General features: G+C 45.1%; 2 protein-coding genes and 2 non-coding genes across 4 annotated transcripts in view; 1 reads left to right on the plus strand and 3 right to left on the minus strand.

Moving 5' to 3' along the window:
* Window positions 1–505: 505 nt before the first annotated feature.
* RPL23 (ribosomal protein L23) lies at window positions 506–5,011 on the minus strand. The gene is made up of 5 exons (XM_073325791.1): window positions 4,905–5,011; window positions 3,301–3,384; window positions 2,542–2,670; window positions 932–1,045; window positions 506–638 (listed from the first exon to the last, which is right to left on the minus strand). The coding sequence occupies exons 1-5, from the start codon at window positions 4,915–4,917 to the stop codon at window positions 556–558; spliced, it is 423 nt and encodes a 140-aa protein (XP_073181892.1). The 5' UTR covers window positions 4,918–5,011; the 3' UTR covers window positions 506–555.
* LOC140904115 (small nucleolar RNA SNORA21) lies at window positions 2,734–2,867 on the minus strand. Its single transcript, XR_012156440.1, has one exon. It is a non-coding gene; the product is annotated as a small nucleolar RNA SNORA21 (small nucleolar RNA).
* A 12,860-nt stretch (window positions 5,012–17,871) lies between the features above and the next one.
* On the minus strand, window positions 17,872–17,943 carry TRNAC-GCA (transfer RNA cysteine (anticodon GCA)). Its single transcript has one exon. It is a non-coding gene; the product is annotated as a tRNA-Cys (tRNA).
* Window positions 17,944–20,426: 2,483 nt separating this feature from the next.
* The window catches only part of LASP1 (LIM and SH3 protein 1), a 53,454-nt gene continuing 51,906 nt past the window's right edge, over window positions 20,427–21,974 (plus strand). Inside the window, exon 1 of the mRNA XM_073325542.2 lies at window positions 20,427–20,605. Coding sequence (XP_073181643.1) covers window positions 20,537–20,605 — 69 coding nt within the window. The 5' untranslated portion in view covers window positions 20,427–20,536. The remainder of the gene's footprint in view (window positions 20,606–21,974) is intronic.

The raw sequence follows: 21,974 nt of genomic DNA on the forward strand, positions 1-21,974 counted from the left end.
TGAGGCGTGTGATTGACTGGTCAGTTCATAACTCTTGTGTTCATAACTGAGGTTCTACCGTAGCACCTAATGTAAAAATATCAGGCAGAGTTGCAGTGCAAAGAAAATTATTCTGTCATGGGTTATTTCATAAAGATCTGTCTCCTGGTGCATACGAGTCACAACTTTTAAAGCCAAATTGCTGTATTCCTATTGGCACCTCGGACCTTGTCTACACAAGAAAGTAATTTTAGTATAACCCACGGGATGATTTTAAACAGATATTGTTATACCAGTACAACTCTTTCTAGAGGCTCTTATTTTGGTATTGGAGACCCTTGGAGTTTAAGCTCAACAAAAAAAAAATCATACTTTTAAGTGTATCCACACAGGGTATTATACCTATATGACTAAAGCTCTTAAGGTAAACTCTCCCCAGGCAGCCAAGCCCCCATGGAGCACCTTATCCAGGTTTCTCAGGGAGGTGGTGTTCCAAGTTTTACAGTATCAACACAGACATTAGAAATTTTGGAGCAACCACTTTTATTTTATCTTTACAACGAGGATGGCGCGGGTTTATGCGATGCTGCCAGCATTGGAGGCTATCCTGGGCCACAGATCTGCACATTCCTTAGCCACGGGGCCTGTGATTGCTGAGCCTGTGAAAGCAGGGAAGAAAAAGGAGAAGTTAAGAACCAGTCAGAGCTTATGTTCGACACTCCGACCACATCCCTCTTCTGCGAGTGCTGTTCAGGCAGCATGTTAATAACAGAGCCATCAGTATTTCTCTGCTGGAGCATCCAAGATACCCACTTTTCATGGCACTAAGGATAGTTTTGGTCCTTTTGCCTGAAGACAGTGGTGCTCTCCTTGGGCCAGGAATGCAGAAATTTGTGCTGCACTATTCTTTAGGAGTTTGCTCTTGCCCAGTGCAATAGATTGCCGTCTGTACCTTTCATTTCCCCTTTGTTATTTACTATCACTCCTGCGTTGTCTTCAAAATAGAGGAACACTCCGTCTTTTCTCCGGTACGATTTCCGCTGCCGAATTACCACTGCCGGATGCACTGCAGGGAGAAAGAGAAGCTGAGGATTCTAAATTTCCAAGTACAAACCAACAGCAGAAACTCAAAAGGAATCACACAGGTTCAATGCCGTGCTCAACAGTAAGCATCCTCATCTGAGCCCTACCCTTGCAAGGCCTCAATGTGCATCTGGATGGCATATGGGATTTTGGTCCCAGTAAAGGTTTCCTGTTGTACGAGGATTGCCACTGAAGTTATTACCACCAAGCATCCATGTCACAAATGTTTTTGTTGATAGCTTCATCTGTAACGCCAAGGACTGGATGGACTACAGAAACCGTGACGAGTAGAGTTGAGGTAGGAACAGTCCTCCTGGCTATTGTCTGCTCTGTGAGCAAAGGGGATCTGCAGTTTCCCAGCCTGTCAAGACAAAGCCTTTCACCGGAACTACATTTATGACAAGTATTTAAAGCAGGTTTCCACCCTAAACACTGCTCCACACATTTACTCTGATTGCAAGTCTTTGATATTTAGTTTAAAAAGGGCTAAGACCACTTCTCTGCTGAGCATGCATTCATTGTGCTGGTTCAGAGGGAAAAATCCAGCTTTGCATTTGTGTGTGTGTGTGTGTATATATATAGATATATCTCTATCTATCTCTCAATTAAAATAAAAACTAGTCCAATGCAATGTTACACTTGAATCTACACCCGAGTGACTCAATACCATTCATGTTCTAACCCAGTGCTCAAACAGCCTTTTGTAAGGTAAACCTGGCCACACTTCCAGATGCAAGGTCACTCCCCACAGAGACATCCAGAAGGGAAAACCCTTCCCCAAACACTTAAGACTAATTGAAAAAATGTATACTAATAATCAAACCAGAATATGAACTTTCAGGACTGTCACGTCACTCATTGAAGTTAACAGCACATGCTGCTGCTAACCTCACCCAAAAGTGAGGTTTTGCTATCCCCTTCCACGACAACTCGCGGAGCCACTGAGCACAGACCCAGCAAGTGCTTTTTAGAAGGGGGAAGCTGCTGCTTCAGAGACCGGCTGCCTACTTCTAGCATCATTATTGGTATGTTGAAACTGCCTTGCTCCTCCCATGTGGAAGGGCTGCCTTTCCATCTCCCAGAGGGAGGGCAGTCTACAAGAGACTGGGAAGTCCACCAGCTGATGGAGGCCTGTTGAGATCGTGCTGTTATGTCAGTCCTAGTTCTGCCTTGGGTATGAGCTGCAATGCTGCGATCATCTTACATCAAGGTTAGACCCAGCATACTCTACATGGATAACAATGTTTGTGTGCCCAGTTTGTGTTATACCTGGTGACAAATACAACTTAGTTCTGTCCAGACAGTATTCCCACCTCCCTCCCCAAAGAAACAAATCATGTGTATAGCACTTGTGGGAAATCTGGGCAGCTAAGGTCTTAATCCTACAGGACAGCATGTCTGTAGCAGACACTTACAGAACAGCCCATGGGACACTGTGTGTGTAGAGAATGTAAATTTGCCTGCACTTCCAACACTCACCCTTCTTCCTGAGCTCAGGCTTGCCCTTCTTGACAGTAGCCATGACCATGTCGCCTACACCAGCAGCTGGCAGCCTGTTCAGGCGCCCCTTAATCCCCTTTACGGAGATGATGTACAAGTTCTTGGCACCTACGAGGAAAAAAACATTTTGAATTAGCCAACTCATCACATAATAGATGTCCCCTCATGGATCACCGTCACACCGCTCATTGAAGTTAACAGCACATGCCGCCACCTCACCCAAAAGTGATGCCTTTTTTAAGCCCTTCCACGACAACTCGCTGAGTCACTGACCACACACCCAGCAAGTGCTTTTCAGAATGGGGAAGCTGCTGTTGTTGCTTCTGAGGTAGGATGCATTTTTTAGCATCAGTATTGAGCAATAAATTGAAATTCTACAGAAACAGATTAACAGATACACAGATGTTAAGGCCAGAAGGAACCATTATGATCATCTAGTCTGATTCCTGGCATAACCCAGTCATTTCTGTGTCAAGCCCATAATTTCAGTTTGGCCTTAAGCAGCATCTCTCTCAGAGTGATTGAGAGCCTACCCAGTTGTTCCAATGGTTAATTACCCTCACTGTTAAAAACTAGCCCTTAATTTATAATGCAAATTTGCCTGGCTTCAACTTCCAACCCCTGGTTTCCTTTAGTCAGTTACCTACACAAACCCTAACCAGATAAACAGCAAGGCAGACGGGCTGCTGAAGCAGAAACAAGTGATATTGACTCCAGAAGGGAACCAGACAGACTCACCTGTGTTATCTGCACAGTTAATCACAGCTCCCACGGGAAGACCGAGGGAAATACGGAATTTCGCACCGGACGAACCACCACGTCCTGTAGGTTAAATAGAAGAATATTTGTAACCTCTTTCCTATGTCAGGGATGATATGAATCATGATTAAAAATAATACATCTGATTATTTTATTTAAACAATAATTTTACCTAGAAGTGATTTTTAGAACCCGAATCACATTTTTACTTGTGTTACTAGTTCTTCACTCTCCCCCCACCCCCCTTTTACAATCTAAAGTGGATGTTTTCTGGTGGTTCTTTAGTTTCCTAATTGTTAGTGACATTTATGTGGAAATTACATAGGTTTTGTTCCTACTAAGTTTTGCCCTGAAAACTGTTCATATCTACTGAAAGAGACAAGCTCAAGTCTCACATTAACATCCTCAACACAAACTCAAAATTGGCAAGCAAATAGCCAGTGCTATGTTTGCAACCTATACCATCTTCTGATGCACTAGAAGACTTGTGCTACTAAGTCATTAGGCACTTCCGAAAATCCCAACCACAACTGCCTAAATTTGCACCTAATTTGGAGCTATTTTTGAAAATTTTGGTCCAGGGCATATGAGAAAATTCACAAAAACTTTGTTAATGTCCTGAAATAATTCTTCACTGTTAACAATGGCACAGTCTTGTTTCAAATGACAGATTTTACAGGAAGAGATGTTTTTAATGAAAAATACCATTCTAGTCTCCGAGGCTATAAATGCTTATATGTGAATAAAGTTACACATCTATTTAAATATTTGCAGCACCAGGGTTGTCACTGGCAAGATTTTGGTTTTTTGCCTATATCACGCCATAATTCAAATAAAATACCTTGCCAGCCAGGGGGCATTATTAAAAAGAGCAGACTCATCTCTCAATCTGTAATAAGTTTTAATCTAAAATTGCAACAGCACAATTATCCAAACAGTCTCGAACCCTATTTTAACCGGCTATTTTTAAAAAAAATGCGATTTAAAACGCTCCACTCAGGCCAGTGTATTTTTAACCTGCCCATCCCTGTCGCATCTAGGCATCACACACGGTACTCAACCGAAGGAGAGCACCCTCTCTCTCAGCTACTTTTCCGTCTCTCACTTACAGGGCTTGTTCCTCCTCTCGCATGCCGAGGTGCGAGGAGCAGTTTCCAGCCATGGGACAATCCCAGGTCCTGAGCTTCCCCCCTTCCCCCAATTAGGGCTTGCACCTGGGATCTTATTTCGACCCTAATTTCTCACCCACATGGGCCTCAGCACCCCCCATTCCAAGATAAGGCCTCACCCTGAAAGCGCCCCCCAGCTATGGACCGTCCAACGCTCCCTTCTGCCCCCACAAATGCCTCAAACCTCCGCACCTCCAGGGCTCGGGCTCCCGCACCCCTTCAGCGGGACCCGCCAGTCCCCGTCCCCAGCGGGCCTATCCCCGCTTCTTTCCCTCCCTCAGACCCGGCCCCGAAGGGAGCCCCGGCTCCCCCTAGTCCATCCCCCCGGGTCCCGGAGCCGCGTGACCCGTGGGGCCGGAGGATGGCGACGGATTCTCCCCGCCCCGAGGGGCGACCGCTCACACCGAGCCTCACCTCGCTTGGACATCTTGTGGCTGAAAAAAGAGAAAGAGGCCCGCAAAGGCTGCCGGGATATTAGTTCCGCACGGCGCACGGCCTACTACGTCACACGACGGCTCGGAGGCGGTGACCTCCCTCGCAGTCAATTCCTAGACCCTCATCACGTGATAAGGAACGGCGCTCTGATCTCTGGAGTCGCTGATCGTCTCAGTGCACCACAGTGCCACCTATGGAGGCAAAATGGGGAACTGCAGCCGATTCATGGAAGATTCTTAGCCCACCAAGCGCAGGCAGGAGAGGGAGGAAGGGTGGGTGGTAGCTTGATGGGGAAGGGGGGCATTTGCAAAGGCAAATCCCTCCCCCCCGCAGCATTGGATTTTGGCCAGGGCACCTGGGGTAACAACCTTGCTCTGGTATCAAGTGCTTTGGGGTGGGCAGCACCTCAGTTTTATTCCCATCCAAACACCCCTTAACCCAGTGCTGGGGCAAGAATTCTGCAGATATCCGCTTTATATCCGCCGACCGTGTTTGCGGATCGGAGGCGGATACAAATTTTGTATCCATGCAAGTCTCTGCCTATTAAATCGCTGCATGCAGCCCTGCTTGTTTCAGCATCTGTGTTGCTGGCCCAATCAAGGGCAGCAGATCTGCATGCCTTAAGAGTTCATCCTCATTTCGAGAAGGTCCCAGCTAAGGCCGTGGCACTCCTCTTGCAGGATATGAGTTGGAAATTAACTGGAGCAGACTTAAATTAAAACCACTGAGAGAAAATAGAGAATCTTGCCCAAGAAGGCAAATAATCACAGAAAGCCCGTGACATCTATGGGAGCATCAAAACCGAGACTAGATCCAGTCGAAACGATATTTGGTTCCTGCGGAGTGAAATGTCAGCAGCTCAGAGAAACAGATTTTTCCACAATGCAGACTTCTGTATTGCAGGATCTGGATGAAATCTGGCCCTAAATAACTGCAATATACTTAGGGATGATCGATTGTAAAGAAGCCCTTTTAGGGGGGTTTCAGAATTCACTTTGCAGTTTTGTTAATTATCAGATAGATTTGTTTTGAAAGAAGCCTTTTCTCCTCCCAGCCATGCCTCCTCCAATCACATCTTCCCATCCAGGAGCCTGCTGAGTAAAGTAACAATGCAGAATTTGTGACCTCTCATTCAATTCTAAGGCAGCAGGCAATAGGCAGGCCCTTCATGTTTTAAAACAGTCAGTCCTGCTTTTCTAAGGTTTCTCCCCTTCTGGTACAGTGACAAAACCAGTATTGAATGGGGGTTGTGTGGATGGTGTCACACCGGCAGAGGTAGAGTGGCGCGTTCTTCAAAATGGCATATGAGGTCATGCCAGTGGGGGCAGGTCCACACCGTTGCCTGAAGTTCCAGGAACAGCCAGTATTCTGGGATTGTGTGAGTAGCCACGCTAGCAGGCAGCAAGGTCATAAACACAGGGCTTTGACTTTGCCGTGGGTTCAAGTAATAATATTTGTATAGCACTTTTCTTCCGCAGATCTCAAAGCACTTTACAAAGGTGGCAGCCGCACATGAGCAGCGCGTGGACTGCCCACTGGGGGAGGCTAGCCACCCCTTCTGCCCAAGGCCCTCCCCCACCGGAGCCCAGAGCCCCCCAACCCCGGCCCCGAGCCACCCGAGTGCCCCTAACCCTGGAGAGCCGTGTGGGCAGCACAGCCCCAGCCCCACTGGCCCCAGCCCCGGAGTGCCAGACAGGAGGTATGGCCCTGGTGCCCCCCAGCTCCAGCAGAGCACCAAGCAGCGTGAGCACTGGCCCCAGCTGCCCCAAGTCCCAGCCACAGGCAGCCCTAGCCCCAAGCAAGGCAAAGAACAGGAAGCCAGAAGGGGTCTGGCGCTGGAGCATGGGTGGGGCCACGCTGGGCTGTTTGGGGAGGCTTAGCCTCCCCCGGCCTGTGATACCCGCTGCCCATGCAGCTGCACTTCATAGATATGAAAACTGGGGACTGGCCTACCTCACAAAATTAAGCTGGTTTAGCCACATCGCTCAGGGCTGTGAAAAAATTCACCCCCTGTGCGATGTAATTAAGGTGACCTAAGTCCCAGTGTAGACACCGCTAAGTCGATGGAAGAATTCTAATTCTTCCGTCAACCTAGCCCCTGCCTCTCAGAAAGGTAGATTTACTACAGAGACAGAAGAACTCCTGTCTTTGCTGTAGTAAGTGTCTATACTACAACAGCACTGCAGCTGTGCCATTGTGTTTCTAGTGTGGACATACCCTACGGCACAGAGAAGTTATTTAGCTTTTAATATTAAATTTGGGATTCTCTTTATTTCACCTCTGGTGTAGGAACATTTAAGATTTACATTTTCAAGCTTTTTCCTGCAGCCATGGCGGCTCCAATGACTTTTTGTTGAAATGAAGGCTGAGATTTTCAGTAATAACCTGACTCCAACAGCTGGGGCTTTGAGAAAAACATCAAATATCGTGAGACTTGTGATAAAATTGTGACAGTTGGCAACACTCTTAACCACTTGGCTGTAATTTTCAGGGACAAAGGAAATTGGGTGGGAACGAGACTATTTAGAGAATTATGTAATCTTTGTAAAGTGTTTGGAAAAGGAAAATCTTCATATAAATTCTGTGCAATATTGAGCCAAATCCTGAAGTCTTTGCTCTGTTTTTATTCATTCCACTGCAGTTTCCTTGAGGAAAAAATAAGAACAAGACCAAATAAAAGCTCATTTAAGGAGGGTGCAAGCCAAACTCATATAAGCCAGATCTAAACCGCTAAAAGAGTGTCTATACCCAAACTCACACCAGTGTCACATCAGTCCACTGGTCACCAGTCTTTTGAACATTGCTGGAATTTAGCAGGCCAATAAGACCAACTTTTTATGTGCAGATTAAAGGGTTGCTGTTTCAAAATACCTTTCAATAAACCTCAGATGTCATTTTTAAATAAAAATTCTGACTTTTATGTATTATGGAGTATGGCAATAATCTTTTTCACTCCAGCACGCATAGGTTGTATTGACACTCGCCCTTTTCCCCCTAAAATTTCCCATAGCTGTTTCCCCGGACATAATATCTTCCATCTGAGGAACTAAAAGTGCTTGAAGGTGTTGGTGAATAAAGCCAGACAACATCCTTATGAGATAGGTCTTGTTATCCTACTCTCACCTTTGGGGAAACTGAGACACAGTAAATCTCTCCAAGATCACATCTGATGCAGAACTGCAAATAGGACACAGGGGTCCTGACTCCTGATTATAATTTACGTGCGCTAACCTAGGTATAGTGTAACATTCCACCCTCTCAATATGCATACAGGAGGGAGAGGGATTTAAAACAGGGCCGGTTTAAGCTGCAGGCAAACAGTCTATCCCTCGCTATCCTTCTACCGCTTGCTATGTGTCTATGTAGTTTGATATAAGAGTTTAAAAGTTTGGCTAAAGGAAAAACTGGAGGTGTGTTAGGGCTTAGAAAGAGATTTTTCACCAGTAGGGTTATTGACTCCATTTGACAGAAAACACGGTACTGTTCTAAAACAGGAAGAACGACCTTTTAACAATCACCTGGAGTTGAACCAGCGGGTCTCCTGATTTTTAAAAAAAATCTATCATTGACCTACACACACTCAGGAAGTAAGTCACACTTTATCCTATTTTCTTAGCAGTCTTTATAAAATCACTGGCATTCAATAAATACTAAATAGTTTGGGATTTAACTTTGGAGGGAAATTCTACAATATTGGTTAGAACCTGAAAAAGAAAGGAAAATGAAAGAGGAGCAGGAGTGATTCCTGACAGTCTCACACTTCCAGGTGCAGTAAGATCTCTCTTCTTCACCAGTATAAGCATCTTAAAACACTTGAAAAAGCTAGAATCAGATTACTGTAATTGTGCAGCCTGAGTAGCAGTTAGAAGACAGAGGTATGCATGAAATCCTCTCTTTGCCACAGAGATGTTGAAAAATATTTTGGGATGAAAAATGACTTTTTTAACAGCAAAAAATATTCACAGTTTTTGGTCTGTTTGAAATTTTTTCTTTTTTTTTTTCAGTGAAAAAATGTTGAAAGGAAATGCTTGTTTTGCTTGTCAAAAAATCTTTTAAAAAAGGGTTTGTGTCTCTGTTCCCCCCCACTGGAAGAAAAGACAAAACAAACAAAAAACGAGTGACACAAAGTGGCGCTTTTAAATAAAAAAGGAGAGAAAGTTTGTGTGGGACGCAGAACCCAAACCATACGCCTTAAAGCAATAATTTAAAAATTAAGATAAAAACCCCTGAACAACTGAAATTAAATTTTCAGTTCAAAACTGAACAATAATGTTCATTTTCTTTGACAGGTTTCAGAGTAACAGCCGTGTTAGTCTGTATTCGCAAAAAGAAAAGGAGTACTTGTGGCACCTTAGAGACTAACCAATTTATTTGAGCATAAGCTTTCGTGAGCTACAGCTCACTTCATCGGATGCATACTGTGGAATGCTCAAATAAATTGGTTAGTCTCTAAGGTGCCACAAGTACTCCTTTTCATTTTCTTTGAATTTTTTCCATTACAAAATCAGCACATTTGATTTAGGTCCCCATTGCAGTGAATACACACAACCAAACCAAAATCTACAGTTGGGCGTGGTGGGGGGAAAAACTCAAATTAAGATCATAATTCTTTTTTACAATTCATCTCAATTAGATTTGGTTTTGCTCTTTTTCCACTAGCCCTAACTGTGGATTTGGATTTGATCATGTGTAATCACAGATTCTGTAATTTGAGCAGAGAAAAAAGTGCTAGAAGTAATATTCCAGCTCTAACAAGTAGGGTTTGGGTGGCATACCTCACATTAGCTCTTGCAGCGGGGCTGTAGCTCAGTGATGAGTATGTGTGTAGCTCAAGAGGTTGCTTGCTACCTGCGTGGGTGCTACCTTCTTACAAAGTGCAGTGTGATTTAGAAAGACCAAATAAATGCAGCTTAATAGTAAATAAGAGCAGCATTCCCAAGCAAAGTCACTCGAGTTCATTAACAGTCTCTCCATGCTATATTTTATCTTTCATTGAAATTAACAAGGGAAAGAGTGACAGTAATGAATCCCCTTTAATAATTGTTTTACTTTAGTCTCTCAGTAAGGGCTGTTTCAATGCTATTCATTGTGAGAACCACAGAGAGATGTTCGCCTTCAATAACAAAGTGGGTGGGTTTGGTGGATGAAGAGCCCAGGATCTCACACTGAGAGTGTGTTAAATGAAAGGAGAGCGAGTCTTGTAACAGGAACAATGCACACGCCTACCCCCAAATGGGAAGATAATGGGAAGATGGCTTTCAATAGATAATCTGCCTCAGTTTAGCTCTACTGTTTTACGGGGGGACAACTAATGAAATAACAGGGACAGGAGTGTGGTTAAAGGGTCAAATGAAGGGAACCAGATGGGGACACCGAGCAGAGAACCCTGGACAGCGTCCACTGCTCCTCAAAGGCGTCACTGAAGACAGGGAGCAAGCTACCAGCGTCAGATCATCTAACCCCACGCCTGGCAGATCTAGGCATTACAGTGCTTAACATGTAGATGCTCCATCTACACTCGGTTTCCCAGTATTGCTAATCCCAGTGGGTTAACTCTGCAAAATGTCCCTCATATAGGCCAGCCTGATGTCTGGGCCTGATTCTTCCCTGGCAGAATACAAGTAGCTGTCATCAGGGTTAACAGAATTATTGATGTTGTATGGGAAGGGGGAGGGGGTGGAGATAAAACAGGCTCCAGGAAGGCAATAGGAGGGAGAGGGTGAGTATATGTTGTGACAGTTTTAGGCAGTGATCTGTTTATACAGAGGAGGTATAGCTTAGTGGTAGAGCCTATGATTTCAATTTAAGTCCCTAATTCAAGGCTAAAGTTCTCTTTGTTGTTCTCTTCCTCAAATACACTTTTGTTTCCTAGGGACTGAAATGTTTTGGTCTAACTAAAGTCTTTGGGTATTTGGGTGGAAATTAACGGCCTGTGCCATAGAGGAGGTGAGACTGGATGATCTAATGGTTCCCTTCTGACCTTTGTAAAAGTTACGAATTCTGCCACCACTTGGTAAGGCAACTCCTATCTTTTCATGTACTGTGTATTTATACCTCCCAACTGTATGCTCCACTCCATGCATCTGATGAAGTGGGTTTTAGCCCACGAAAGCTTATCCCCAAATAAATTTGTTAGTCTCTAAGGTGCCACAAGTCCTCCTCGTTGTTTTTGTCCCAGCGGGTTAAACTGTAAACCAGAGCAGCTTTGTGGGGGGAGTGCTGGGAAAAGGCAGGCTGGGGAGACTTGTGGGGTTAGTAGAGATCTGGGGCCAGAGACCACCTGGGCCACAGGGTCTCTCTTCTGAGGAGGAGTACTGGACAGGGAATCTTTACCCGAGGAGTGAGCCCGAGAGGCCAGAGGGAGAACCTACGTGCTGCTCAGACTCAATGGGCTTAGACGAGCTCAGTAAGTGAGCCACACACTGCAACCTGATGAGTGTCCAGCAGGGGGAGCGTGATCACATCTTTGTATATGTCTTGGGTGGGGGGCCTTCTGGGAGAGAAGGAGCCACTTGGAGCAAAAAAGGGTGGGGGTTTTTTCAGTGTGTGGCAAAAAGTGTGAGGATCCTAATACTATGAGGTAGCTAGGCAACACCAGCAATTATACCCTCTTGTGGGGGTTTTCTTGCCTAGTTTACCTTGCAGTAAAACCGGAGCCCCTTGCCTCCCCCGTGGTTTTTTTTTACAGCAAAATAGCTAATACAGGTGGATTATCCCACAGTACAGAGCCACCTTCGTGGCCAGAGGCAAGTCCAGAAGAGAGAAGAGACAGTTAAGAAGCATCCCACGTGCACAGAGAAGCGCTGATATTAGAAGCAGTTCACAGGTTTAGCTATAAGGGGCACTTCCAGTAAGCCAGGATTCATAACAATATGTTCTTGGTTTTTATTTTGATTGCTTCACTGCTGTATGCTGGATGCAGAATATTTACAATATATGAATTATTGGGCCTAGAATGTCTCAGTTCCTGGTTGGAAATTTTTTTCCATGGGACCCCCTCTTCTCCACACTTCTGCCAGCTGAAGAGGTATAGCAACATTTGACTGTTGACCAAGCAGTCTTTGGTTCAACTCCAGATACCCACCCTGAGCATTTCTTAAAGGGATCCAAAAATCACTAGTTAATTTGTGGCTGAAAAATCAAGGAGGGTTGTGTCTGAGCTTTTAATGAATCCTTGTGTGGTCATCAGAATGGATTAACTCGCTTTCATTTTCTCCTTAATATTATTAGATTTCAGCCCTTGTGATTTTGTGAATCTCAAAGCAGTTTAGCCACAATGTGAAAGACATTTTCATCCTGTGGCAGTAAATTATTTTAATTTATTCTGGAATTGTCTAAACCTAATGTCAGGATGGAAGTACAAGTGATACTGAGTGTAATAGTTCAACTATCCTGCCTCCTGAGCCGTCCCTGTACAACACTAGCAAAGTATCCTGATGGCTTGAAAGTTAATAATGGGAAGTACATGTTTAAAATAATTACTTCAGTAGCAAACAAATACCTTGCCATTTCATGGCTGCAAAATTAACCATTGACAATAAACATGTGGTTTGTAACAACTGAGAGAAATACAATGTAACACGGCCCAAATACTGTGCAATGCAAGTTTCTGTGATATAAATTCTTGGCTTCACATTCATGGTATGCATCCACAACATTTGTCAAGGTTATGCTTAGATGAACAGCTCAGCAGGGATTTTTCACATAAACTTCCTTGGTCAGAATATATTCAAAATTCTTTGCATTCACTAGGTTTCTCAGAATTGGAAAATGATTAGATTCAAGTTTAAAAATGTGAAATCCCTAATCAAGCAGAGATTAGAAGTCATTAATAAGCACCTAGACATGGCAGTTGTTTCCATTATAAATATGTCACCTGGTTTCCCCCTTGTTAAAAAGACTCATGGGTATGCCAGATACTTAGTTTGTGCAATAACAAGTTAAGTAGGGCCTTTATAGCTATCCTTTTCCAATCTATGTATACAGCTTACTCAGAAGGCTGATATATTGGCATTGAGAAATATAACTGCCTCTGTCCATGTGGCTCTGGAAAGGTGGAAAGGACACCCCATTATTTATTATATTGTAATTTGTATTGCCACTTGAGATCAAAATGGCTTTCCCTGCTTTTGACCTGAATGCCTCTTTCTACGACCTCTCAGAAAATAGAACATTTATTAGGAACTGACAGTATATCTGTGATCTGAGCGATTATCCTATTGGCATGGTCAGCCACTAAAGTAAGGGAAAGGCAAGTGGTAAGGTGATTGCATATGGTTTAATTGCTTTATGTTTTTTTCATATGTGTTTATAAGTATTCTCATATTTTAAAATTCTGGATTTAGTTTTAAGTTTGAGTGTAATATATTTTGGTTTTGATGCATTGGCCTATGGCTCAGTTGCTATTGGCCATGCAAGTCCATCTTGTTTAGTGCCTTGCATGTGAACCACCTCCCCAAATGCTGATATGTAATTACATCACACTTCTGAAACAGTAATGGAAATGTACTGGCCACGCCACAGAATCTACTCACCCTTTGCCATGAAGATGAACACCTTAATGATATTTTTTAAATGTAGCCATGAAAAAAATTATTCACTCTATGTTGAGGAGTAGAATTTTACAAGGCTGATGAAAATAATATATTACTAGTAGAAAGCCCAAGAAATGAAGAGCCCGGAATAAAAGATCGGGCTTTCAGGTGATGTCTGAGTCAACGAAGTGGAGAGTTACAGCCTATTTCAGATGACAGGTGCTATAGAGAAGAAGGTTCTTGCTCTAACAGAAGGGGGGTTATGTAGAGAGACAAGGAGAAGGCCCAGTGTTTCCCAAAGCATGGGGTGTGCCCCCTAGGTAGTCACAAAGGATTAGGTGGGGAGTGTGTGCAGAGCAGTGGTTCCTGTCTTTGGGGGTAAAGGAGGGGCCCAAGTGGCTTTGTTAAACTGCTTTTAAAGGTTTGGGGCGTGTTGGGCTAGGTGATAAGAGAAGGTATTTGAGGTAGGCCAGATCAAGCCCTCTGCAGGGTTAAAAAAGAGGGAAGTCAATTTTTGAGCAGAATCTTGAAATGAACAAGCTGCGTGTGGCCTGGCTTGATGCGAGTGTGCATTGCTGGCATTAAAGCCTGTCTCCAAATAGCAATCATCGTTGTTCAAGAAATAGGGGTTGGCTTTGAAAATATGTTTAGGAAAGCAAGAATATTAGACTAATGGATGTCACTGAATATCTGTATATTTATCTCACTGACTAAAGGGCCGTATATTTTCTTTTATAGGTATTTGTAATATATTCATCTAAGTTGCTTGAACTATATATTCAGCACCATTCATTCTAATAAGTTTAATTTAAAGAAACCATAAAACATAATCACACACACAGGGCAGATATATTTAAACCCAGCAGCTCTTGTTCTATCACCACTATAATCCCACAGCTTCTTGGAGCTGGAGATCAGTATTTTTGCCCAACAGGGTCTTTCAGATATGCATGGCTCTCCAAACAATTGTAAATAAATGAAAAAGGATTTGAAGGAATGGCTGTATGTCTGAACATGACCACTTGGAAACTCAATCAGGTGCATAGACAGCTTGTTTGCTACAGTCAGAAATTCAAGTTATAGAGTGACAATTTGACACTTCTGCCTGTCATTGTAAGCACGGCAAAGGAAAAACTTCCTTTAACTTCAGTGGGCTTTTGATACAGTTCTAAATTATGGCGACATAGATTTCTCTTTGCTTAGGTCCATGTAGATGGCAGAGCATCTTACTCCAGCTCATACTCTTCTGAGATTCAGATGTGCACCACCTTTGCTTGTTGTTTTCAGACTCCAGTTCACTTCCCCCATTGGAAAAAAAAACAGTGTAAATTCAGCCCATGATGTTACTTTAGCATCTGTCATTCCACAATCATAGCTGGTAAAATAAAACAGACTTTGGACATGAGCCGTGGTTAAAGGGTAACATATAGAACTACAGATCAAGCGGTCCATGGTTCAAATCTAGATGCCCTCCATGTGCTCTTAGGATAGGTAATTTGCTTTTGATGTGTTGCAGGTACTATAGAATTCTGTCTCTTTCTCTTACAGTAATTGCTGAAAGTTGAAACTACACATCTATTGATTAATTAAATCAACCACCCTTGCATAGCTAAACTCCAATATCTTTTCAGATGTCCTATTTATGAGAAATTAAACAACCCTGATTTAATCATTATGAAGTTAGCAAATACAAAATATTATAAAAGTTTATAAAAGTATTTATTTTAATTAAAGCAAAAATTGCAAGAAGTCAGGATTTGTAAGAAAGTGTGGTTAATTGCTAACTAATCTCTTATTAATGGGCTATTTTAATGATCAGTTATTGAATATTTCATAACACTAATTTCGGGCCTAGCATGGTTTTTACATTTTCGTTGATATTTAGCAGGCGTGTCAGAATTCACAGAGCTTTTAGGTAGTACACGCATCAGGCTTTGAAAAAGAGATGATTACATTCTTAATCAAATATTGGAACCCTGGGGTATTTCTCTTCTGCTAAAGTCCATTTAATGATCGTGTTATTATTACAAAACACGTATATGATGCCATCCGAGTACATGGCGCTTTACAAATATATACAAAATCTTTACATTTTCTATCCCCCTGAAGATCTCATTGCATAAGCAGTCAGTTAAATACTTATTTCCCAGAAAGCTGTATTGAATTATTACTACTGGGGACACGGCCTAACCTTTTTGTACACAGTTTCAAATATTTAAGCCTGATCTCAGTCCAAACCCCACAAAACAAATTCACCTTCATGAGTGACAATCTCACTCTGGAGCAAAGAGTGTATGTCCATCATTGGTTAGTTACATTCTCTCAGGGCAAAGCAGTCAGCCTGTGACAGTTGACTGGAGAGCGTTTGACTGTAGATTGAGCAGCCCCTAGTTCAAATGCAGCTGCCCCTTTATAACCTCATTTTATAATTTGATTAATTTCCTCCTGCGTTGCTAGAGTCCTTAGCTGCTAGCGTGTATATTGATACCACTGTAACTGGGGATTTTACAAGAACATAAGAACATAAGAATGGCCAGACTGGGTCAGACCAAAGGTCCATCCAGCCCAGGATCCTGTCTACCAACAGTGGCCAATGCCAGGTGTCCCAGAGGGAGTGAACCTAACAGGTAATCATCAAGTGATCATTCGCAAGTTTTGTGCACTTGTGCACCTGCTGATACACCAGCAACAGCCTCGTACGTGATGCATCCAGGTCTCTTGGAGTTGATAGGCTTGGTTAGGGAGCAGTGACCCTGGTACGTTGGTAAGGTTGGTGGGCTGGTACCCCTTCACCAGCACCGAATTCATTGTACTTATTTATTTAATGCTAAATCCGGGGTTAGGCACATTTGCACAAGACTGAATTTTTCCAGTGACTCTGCCTCCTTCTCCCATCCTCATGGGAGAACCAAAGACAAATGTTGTCAGCATTTTTTGAGAGAGACTCCATGAGACCTGGACGCATCACATATGATGCTGTTGCTGCTGTGTCAGCAGGTGCACAAGTGCACAAAACTTGCGAATGTCCATTTGTGCAATGGAGGATTGATGACATGATCATGGATGTGGAAAACTGACATACAAAAGGCAATTCATAGCAGGCAAGGATAATATTGTAACAAACTCATAGCTAATTAGGACTTCAGAGTTGTCAGTCTTGCTGCATAGGGTGGGCACTCCAAACTTCACAGCAGTAACAAGGGTAGAACTTGACTACTCCTGCTTCAAAATCCTAGCTTGCCAGTGAGCACAGGGAGCACCTCCATCAGCTGTTAGCAGTACAGGTCCTATGATGCATGACCAGTTTTGATTTCATCCAGTAGTGGGTGATGATGTGTGTGTACGCCCCTGCCAATTTGTTACACAACTATTTCTCATGGACAGGCACACAAAATTCATTACAATAAGGTATTTCATGCAAAGGAACCACCACTTATCTTTGTGTGAAGTTTTGCTGTGCCCATCCAATGCTGCTGTTATATATAAGACTATAATACAAAAACAAAACAAAAAAATACAAAAAAACCCAACAAACAAACAAAAAAACAAAAAACCTTGCTAAAAGGGGAGTGTATTTTAAACTGATTGAGGTTTTGTTCAACGTTGACTAATGGGGGCTTTGGTTGGCAATCACAAAACCAGGGGTTCTGGGTCTCATATGATCCTAATTCCCAAAATGTAATGTGGTTCAGAGAAATGGTTCCAATTTTGGTGGGTCCCAGTTGGATCATTTCCTAGTCATGAATGAAATGCTAATTTTTGCATCTATATTTCACACTTCCAAACAGCTCAATTCTGGAATGCAAAGGCGGTTTTACTGCAAATAGCATGTCAATCTGAAGCAGAAACCTCCAGAGCTATGGCTAAGCAAGCTTATAGAAAGAAATTATTATTGGATAATTTAGCCAGTTGCCTTGAGAATGCAAGCTATGGTCCTCCTGACTGACACACAAATTATATAAATATAAATTTCATTACTCTGTGCTTGTAAAGTGCTGTGGAAATTTGTGGCACTAGACAGCTTACTTTTTATAATAATAGAAACACACAGAATTTTAACTACAGTCCTTTAAAATACTAGGCAAATACAGAGCCATACCCCTCTACTGGGCAAAAAGGAAAGCTGAAAAGGCTTCTCTGCAGCTTTCAGAGTAGCAGCCGTGTTAGTCTGTATTTGCAAAAAGAACAGGAGGACGTGTGGCACCTTAGAGACTAACATATTTATCTGAGCATGAGCTTTCGTGAGCTACAGCTCACTTCATCGGATGCATTCAGTAACTGACTCATTGACGTTAAATAATTTTTGCAGGGGAAACTGTAGGTTCCGGTTTTTTTTCTTTTGCCCAGTACGTGCAAAAATTATGCTTTGGTCTAAATAGGATTAAAAATAAGACTTCACAAAAAACCTTTGAAGGGGGCACCCGGATTTGAACCAGGGACCTCTTGATCTGCAGTCAAATGCTCTACCACTGAGCTATACCCCCGCTGTCGAGCTAGGCTTGTCTAAAAGGTTTTTTGAGAGCGACCGGATTGGCGTCAACAATCTTTGGGAACTGGAGAAAGGGTGTGTTTGTGTGTATTGATGCATCCCGTGAAGGGAGCTGTAGCTCACGAAAGCGTATGCTCAAATAAATCGGTTGGTCTGCCACAAGTCCTCCTTTTCTTTTTGTGTATTGAGGCTTAGCCATGCACTGTCAGAAGAGAGTTGTATGTGAATATTAAGTGTGTGTCTTTCACCATGAGAAGGGAGGGGTGTGTGTGAGAATTTGTTTTCCGCTTACAGAGGGAGGTGTTGTGTGTGTGTGTGTGTTAGATTTACAGAAAAAGGATGTGTGTGGCTGATGAGTGAGGTTTTGGGTGTGAGTGGAGATGGAGATGGGGGCTGGTTGCGTGGTGTGTGTGTGACTATATGTGGGGATGTATTCAGGGGGTGTGTGGAAGGTGGGTGAGTTGTGGTGTGGGGTCTGTCTGAGTGCGACTGTATGTGGAGATATTGTGTTGGGTGATTCTGAAGAGGGGGTGTGTGTGACTACGTGGAGATGGCTGTGTGAGTGGGACTGGGCGGAGAGGTGTCCAGTGTGTGAGGTTTTGTGTCTGGCTGTATGTGTACATGTGTGGTGGGTGTGTTTGGATGGGGAATGAGGTGTTGTGAGTGTGACTGTGTGTGGAGATGTATCTGTGTGTGTGTGGAGATGTGTGGTGTGTGTGCATGCCGGGTGTGTCTGAGTGTGTCTGTGTGGAGGTGTGTGGTGGGGGGCTGTATTTGAGTGTGTCTGTGTGGTGGGGTGTGTCTGAGTGTGTCTGTGTGGAGGTGTGTGGTGTGGTATGAGTGTGTCTGTGTGGTGGGGTGTGTGTGGGCGGTCTGAGTGTGTCTGTGTGGAGGTATGTGGTGAGGTGTGTATGAGTGTGTCTCTGTAGAGGTGTGTGGTGGGGGTGTGTATGAGTGTGTCTGTGTGGTGGGGTGTGGGGGGGTCTGAGTGTGTCTGTGTGGAGGTGTGTGGTGAGGTGTGTATGAGTGTGTCTCTGTAGAGGTGTGTGGTGGAGGTGTGTATGAGTGTGTCTGTGTGGAGGTGTGTGTGTATCAGTGTGTATGAGTGTGTCTGTGTAGTGGGGTGTGTGTGGGGGTCTGAGTGTGTCTGTGTGGAGTTGTGTGTGGGTGTGTGTGTGTGTGGAGTGTTTGAGTGTGTCTGGGTGGAGGTGTTTGTGTGGGAGTCTGAGTGTGTCTGGGTGGAGGTGTGTGGTGGGGTGTGTATGAGTGTGTCTGGGTGGAGGTGTGTGTGGGGGGGTCTGAGTGTGTCTGTCTGGAGGTGTGTGGTGGGGTGTGTATGAGTGTGTCTGTGTGGGGGTGTGTGGTGGGGTGTGTATGAGTGTGTGGGGGTGTGTGTGGGGGGGTCTGAGTGTGTCTGTGTGGAGGTGTGTGTGGGGTGTCTGAGTGTGTCTGTGTGGAGGTGTGTGTGGGGGGGTGTATGAGTGTGGGTGTGTGTGTGTGGGGGGTCTGAGTGTGTCTGTGTGGAGGTGTGTGTGGGGTGTCTGAGTGTGTCTGTGTGGAGGTGTGTGGTGGGGGGTGTCTGAGTGTGTCTGGGTGGAGGTGTGTGTGGGGGTGTCTGAGTGTGTGTGGGGGTGTGTGGGGGGGTGTATGAGTGTGTCTGGGTGGAGGTGTGTGTGAGGGGGTCTGAGTGTGTCTGTGTGGTGGGGTGTGTATGAGTGTGTCTGTGTGGAGGTGTGTGTGGGGGGGTGTATGAGTCTGTGTGGAGGTGTGTGTGGGGTGTCTGAGTGTGTCTGTGTGGAGGTGTGTGTGGGGGTGTCTGAGTGTGTGTGGGGGGTGTATGAGTGTGTCTGTGTGGAGGTGTGTGTGGGGGTGTCTGAGTGTGTGTGGGGGTGTGTGTGTGGGGGGTGTATGAGTGTGTCTGTGTGGAGGTGTGTGGGGGGGTGTCTGAGTGTGTGTGTGGAGGTGTGTGTGGGGTGTCTGAGTGTGTCTGTGTGGAGGTGTGTGTGGGGGGGTGTATGAGTCTGTGTGGAGGTGTGTGTGGGGTGTCTGAGTGTGTCTGTGTGGAGGTGTGTGTGGGGGTGTCTGAGTGTGTGTGGGGGGTGTATGAGTGTGTCTGTGTGGAGGTGTGTGTGGGGGTGTCTGAGTGTGTGTGGGGGTGTGTGTGTGGGGGGTGTATGAGTGTGTCTGTGTGGAGGTGTGTGTGGGGGTGTCTGAGTGTGTGTGGGGAGGTGTGTGGGGGGTGTATGAGTGTGTCTGGGTGGAGGTGTGTGTGAGGGGGTCTGAGTGTGTCTGTGTGGTGGGGTGTGTATGAGTGTGTCTGTGTGGAGGTGTGTGTGTATCAGTGTGTATGAGTGTGTCTGTGTAGGGGTGTGTGGGGGGGGGAGGAGTCGCGTGGGCCTCCAGCGCCCCCGCCCCCCGCAGCGCGCCCCCGCGGCCGCCCAGTCCCCCCCCCGCGCGCTCCCGGCCCGGCCCCTCCCCGCGCGCGCCCCCGCGGCCCCTCCCCGTGTTTATTAGGGGCGCCGCGGCGGAGGCGGAGGCCAGAGCCCGCTGCAGCCGCCCGGGGAGCGAGCGACGGACGGAGCCCGGCCATGAACCCCAACTGCGCCCGCTGCGGCAAGATCGTCTACCCCACCGAGAAGGTGAACTGCCTGGACAAGGTGAGGAGCCGGGGCCCACCTTCCCCTCGGGGGGCCGCTGGGGGGCCCTGCCCTTTGGGGAGGGGGGGCTTTGTGGGGGTGCTCGGTCTTTGGGGCGTCCTGGGGGTCTAGGTTTTTTTTGGGGGGGGTGTGGGGTGAATGCAAGGGATGGGGGGGTGGAACGGCGGTCGGGCTGGGGGGGAGTGGAAGGGGGGTTTGGGGGAATCTGGGGGATTTGGGGGGCAGAAGCTGTTGCCCTGTAGTAGGGTGTGTCAGAGTTGCAGGCCTCCCCTCTTCTTCTCCATCCCCTCCCGGCTGCTAATGCGCTAAGACCCGCCCTGGCCCCGGGACACAAACCTCTTCCCCTTTCGCTTTAGGGCATGGGAGATCGTGCTCAACTTTCTGCCGAGCCTGTGGGGTGTCTCTGGAAAGCAAACAGGAAAAAAAAAACCCCAAGTCTGACTCCAGCCCAGATCTCTGCCCTTCTTGGAAGAACAAGTTCATAGCTGGATACAAAAAAAAACCTCTTCCCAAAAAAACCAAACTCCAGAATGGCTGAATCTGGCACAGGGATTTACTGAATCTGACTTCTTTCCAGGCAAACTCTTGCAAGAATGTTTGAAGGTCAGAAGAGTTAGTCTGGAAATGACACTCTGAATTAGAGCAACTTTGTTCGTTAGTTGCCAGCCGAATGTAATGTCCAGATTGTGCGTTTCATAATTTAAGAAAGTCCTTTCTGAACATCAAGGCAATTAGCAAAGGAAACTGTAGCCACTGTTCTGGTTTTCTCTTCTCCTTCCTGTGTTAGGAGTGCAGCTGGGTGTCCAAACAGATAAAATGGAAAGAAACAGTTAATGCTTCCCCTTGAAGTTGAGAGCCCCTCATCTGTTTTACGTTAGATGGGTTTTTCACTTTTCAGTTCCAATTCATATTTCTGTACTGCTCCAGATTTAAATATAGTCTTTGTAGATTCTTGCATGGCTCTCATCACCAATAGTGTCTGAATCCCTTGTCTTTTAATGTCCGTTTCATAGGCTTTTTTAAAAGGGCAAGTTCTTCCTTTATTTTAAAAAAAAAAAATCACAACTGATACTAGGGGTGACTGGGTCCTGTGTGTTTTATCTCAGGGCTGGAGAGTTCAGTGAGGCTCTAATACTGTTGATTCTCCATAGAGAACTCAAGAGGTCTTCTGGTTATTGAAATCTGCTTGTCACAGAAAAGTCTTCCATCCACTCTAATGGGTCCCTTTTTTGTGGATGAACTATGCTGTGCATTTCTCCACCCTCTTTTCCACTCCCCCACCCCTGTAGGGTCCTGGGATGACCAGTTTAGGGACTAAAGGAGCAACTTGGAGAATGCAGATGTTTTAGTTATGGCATTCCTGAGTCAC

This window comes from Lepidochelys kempii, chromosome 27, assembly GCF_965140285.1.
Source record: "Lepidochelys kempii isolate rLepKem1 chromosome 27, rLepKem1.hap1, whole genome shotgun sequence".
Classification (NCBI taxonomy): Eukaryota; Metazoa; Chordata; order Testudines; family Cheloniidae; genus Lepidochelys; species Lepidochelys kempii.